This window comes from Diachasma alloeum, unplaced genomic scaffold (genome assembly GCF_001412515.2).
Source record: "Diachasma alloeum isolate Michigan unplaced genomic scaffold, Dall2.0 Dall_scaffold_02381, whole genome shotgun sequence".
Lineage (NCBI taxonomy): Eukaryota > Metazoa > Arthropoda > Insecta > Hymenoptera > Braconidae > Diachasma > Diachasma alloeum.
This window is the reverse complement of record NW_021682194.1, coordinates 56,230-59,514: the sequence shown is the minus strand read 5'-3', so window position 1 is coordinate 59,514 and position 3,285 is coordinate 56,230. Positions and strand designations below refer to the sequence as shown.

Here is a 3,285-nt window from a genome sequence, read left to right as displayed (position 1 = left end):
TGACAACTATCAACATTTACTTTCTTTGAATTAGAGCTCTCAATCGATGTTGTCATTGCAATAAAAACGAGACTCTGTATTCAATCAGTCATATAATTCCGTGCATTTATTGTCAAATCATTGATATTATTATTCATTGAGTCACAGAAAAATAAATCTTCGTTGTTAAACATAGACAGGGTGTCCAAAAATGAAAGGTCGTCCGTGTGAGGATAGTTGTGAGGGGTTAGTTCGAGACGAAAACTTGAATTACATTGATCTCTCATGCGCTTTGCTGAGAAGTTATTCGTTTAGAAACCGAAAATCAAANAAAATAAATCTTCGTTGTTAAACATAGACAGGGTGTCCAAAAATGAAAGGTCGTCCGTGTGAGGATAGTTGTGAGGGGTTAGTTCGAGACGAAAACTTGAATTACATTGATCTCTCATGCGCTTTGCTGAGAAGTTATTCGTTTAGAAACCGAAAATCAAAGGCGAGTAGCCCCTTTTTTGAAAATTCATAACAACACTCTCACTTGAGCGAAAGAAATGAGAATCATGGCAATTAATTAGTCATTCACAATCTGTAAAAATTGTCCTTCTACCATCATACCTGGCTGATAAAACCCGCAATGAATTGCAATGCGTCGGCAGAGCCATTTGGCTCTCATACGGAATGTGACCCGAAATAGCTGAGTGAAAGTGAAAACCTAATATATCCACTCTCGTTGACTATCAAGGAATGAAATTTATCATAATCGATTGGCAACTCAATGCTACCATCCATCCGCCTTCAATAGGAAAGTGAATATGATTAGTTAAGACTGTATTGGCGACGTCGCAAAAAATGTTTATGTATTCTCCTTGAACATTGATGTTTCTACTAAATCAAACATTCCGATTAAATTCGAAAAATGAATGACAAATTATTGTGATAATAATTCCAGAGAAATTGTTGTAATTCAACGGCAATTATCTGCAGCAAATCCAAATGTCTTCTACATAAAATGTTTTATTCTTATATTAACCCGAGCAGACTGGTTTGAAAATTTTGGGTCATTTCCCCTTGAAGTACTGGTATGATTATTACATTCTTTTATAGCATAGCCTAAATTTTAAATATAAGCGAAAGAGATACTGTTTCAACAAGAATTGATAAATGAACCAATAAGAATAGATAATTTAAACATCTGCTAGTGGCCAAATAGATGTGCTTTTATGTTCCTCTAATGAAATTAGAATCACTATTGGCATATTACTAGTCGCGAGCTTGTTATACATATTTAATATACTGAAGGGATGACTTCGTGACNCCTGGAAAAATGTTAGAAAATTCTTCAATTTTCTTATGAATTTCCAATCAATTCCGTTTTCTCAAAAATTAGAAAAAATCATACGTTTTTCCAAAGAACTCAAAAGCTTTCTCCGGTTTCGCAAAAATCTGAGAAAATTCTCCGGTTATCTAGAAAATTCTAGCAAATTATATGATTTCCGGGAAAATCAGCACATTTCGTAAGTTTTCTAGAAGGTGAGTGCCTCCCTCCCAGGGGTCAAAGTGCACTTCTACGTCCAAGTATCGAACCCTATTTTTCGTGACAATGTGTGGGAAATGGAATTTTGCGCACACAGAAGCCGTGTGAATTTTCATGAGTCGATAATCAATTGACAAAAACGAATAAATGGGGCGAATATATGAAACAGACAATTTTTTATTTCATGGGCCCTTTTTATTTTCGGCATTACAAGAGGATATATCCCCTATCGCCCCACTGTCCTCCACCCCCTCCGCCCCAATGTCCTCCCCCTCCTCCTTCTCCCCTCCTAGGACGATGGCCACGATATTCTGGATATCCACGACCGCCTCCCCAGTTTTTCTTCCCTCTCTTCTTCATCTTTACTCCCTCTCTCTCTCTCTTTCCTCCCTCTGCAGTTGTAGCTCCACCAGAATGGCACGCAGCATATCTCCTTCACCAGCATTGGGTGGAGGAGTTGCAGCTTCAGCTCTAGCTCCAGCCCCAGACACACTTCCACCTCCAGCTCCAATCCCAGACCCATCACCAGCCCCAGACTCACGTCCACCTCTAGCCCCAGACCCACATCCAGCCCAGACCCATCACCAGCCCCAGACCCACCTCCACCTCCAGCCCCAGTCCCAGACCCATCACCAGCCCCAGCCCCACCTCCAGCCCCAGTCTCAGTCCCAGACCCTCCTCCACGTCCAGCCGCAGTCCCAGATCCTGCTCCTTCAGGTGTCCTACGGCCTTCAAATGCAGGATTTGGTGGAGGCCTTCGGAGCTGCGAATAAGAAGGAATCACACATTCAAGGAATGAACGAAAATGCAAGCAAAAAAACCTGGTAAATTCATGCCCAAGAATTTTCATAGAAAAAAGAAAATCTGTTTAGTTTTTTCCATCTAATTTTAAAATTATAACGTAATCTTGCAGAATATCGTACAGAATCGGCGTTTCGACTCGTGTCACTATGAAATTGTTTCGCTAAAAAATTCTAATGAATTTCCATTAGTCTTTTTATAAGACTTCTATTCGAGTACTATTACATTTCTATTGGAAAATTCTATTTGTTTTTTGCGCCGATTCTATAGGATATTCTGCAAGTTTATATGGTATAATTTTTTTAAGAGAAAATTTGAGGGGAAAAACTCAACAGATTTTCTTTTTTTTATGAAAATTCTTGGGCATGAAGTGACTAAGTTATTTTGCTTGCGTTTTCTGTCAGTTTTTGCAATAAAATGCAAGCAAAAAAACTAGAGAAGTTTCATAGAAAAATAAAACTTTATCGACTTTTTTCTATCAAATTTTCTCTGACCAAAATGATACCATAAATTTGCAGAATATCCTATAGAATCGGCGCAAAAAACAAATAGAATTTCCCAATAGAATTCTAATAGTACTGGAATAGAATTCTTATAAGAAAACCAATGGAATTTCAATAGAATTCCTTAGCGAAACAATTTCATAGTGACAAGTGTTGAAACGCCCATTCTATAAGATATTCTGAAAGTTTATGGCATAATTTTTTTATACGAAAATTTGATAGAAAAAAGTTGATAGATTTTTATTTTTCTATAAATATTCTTCGGCATGAATTTGCCAAGTTTTTTTACTTGCATTTGATTGCAAGCAATGAAAGAAAATAGAAGCAAAAAACTTGGTAAATTCATGCCCAAGAATTTTCATAGAAAAAAGAAAATCTGTTTAGTTTTTTCCATCTAATTTTAAAATTATAACGTAATCTTGCAGAATATCGTACAGAATCGGCGTTTCGACTCGTGTCACTATGAAATTG

General features: G+C 37.3%; 1 protein-coding gene across 1 annotated transcript; it reads left to right on the top strand.

The window, feature by feature from the left end:
• Positions 1-1,924: 1,924 nt before the first annotated feature.
• Positions 1,925-2,338, top strand: LOC107046843 (pleckstrin homology-like domain family A member 1). Its single transcript, XM_015269560.1, has one exon. The coding sequence runs from the start codon at positions 1,925-1,927 to the stop codon at positions 2,336-2,338; it is 414 nt and encodes a 137-aa protein (XP_015125046.1).
• Positions 2,339-3,285: the final 947 nt, after the last annotated feature.

What these genes read in the sequence shown, in the direction of transcription:
- LOC107046843 (XM_015269560.1), top strand. Translation starts at nt 1,925, where the DNA reads ATGGCACGCAGCATATCTCCTTCACCAGCATTGGGTGGAGGAGTTGCA.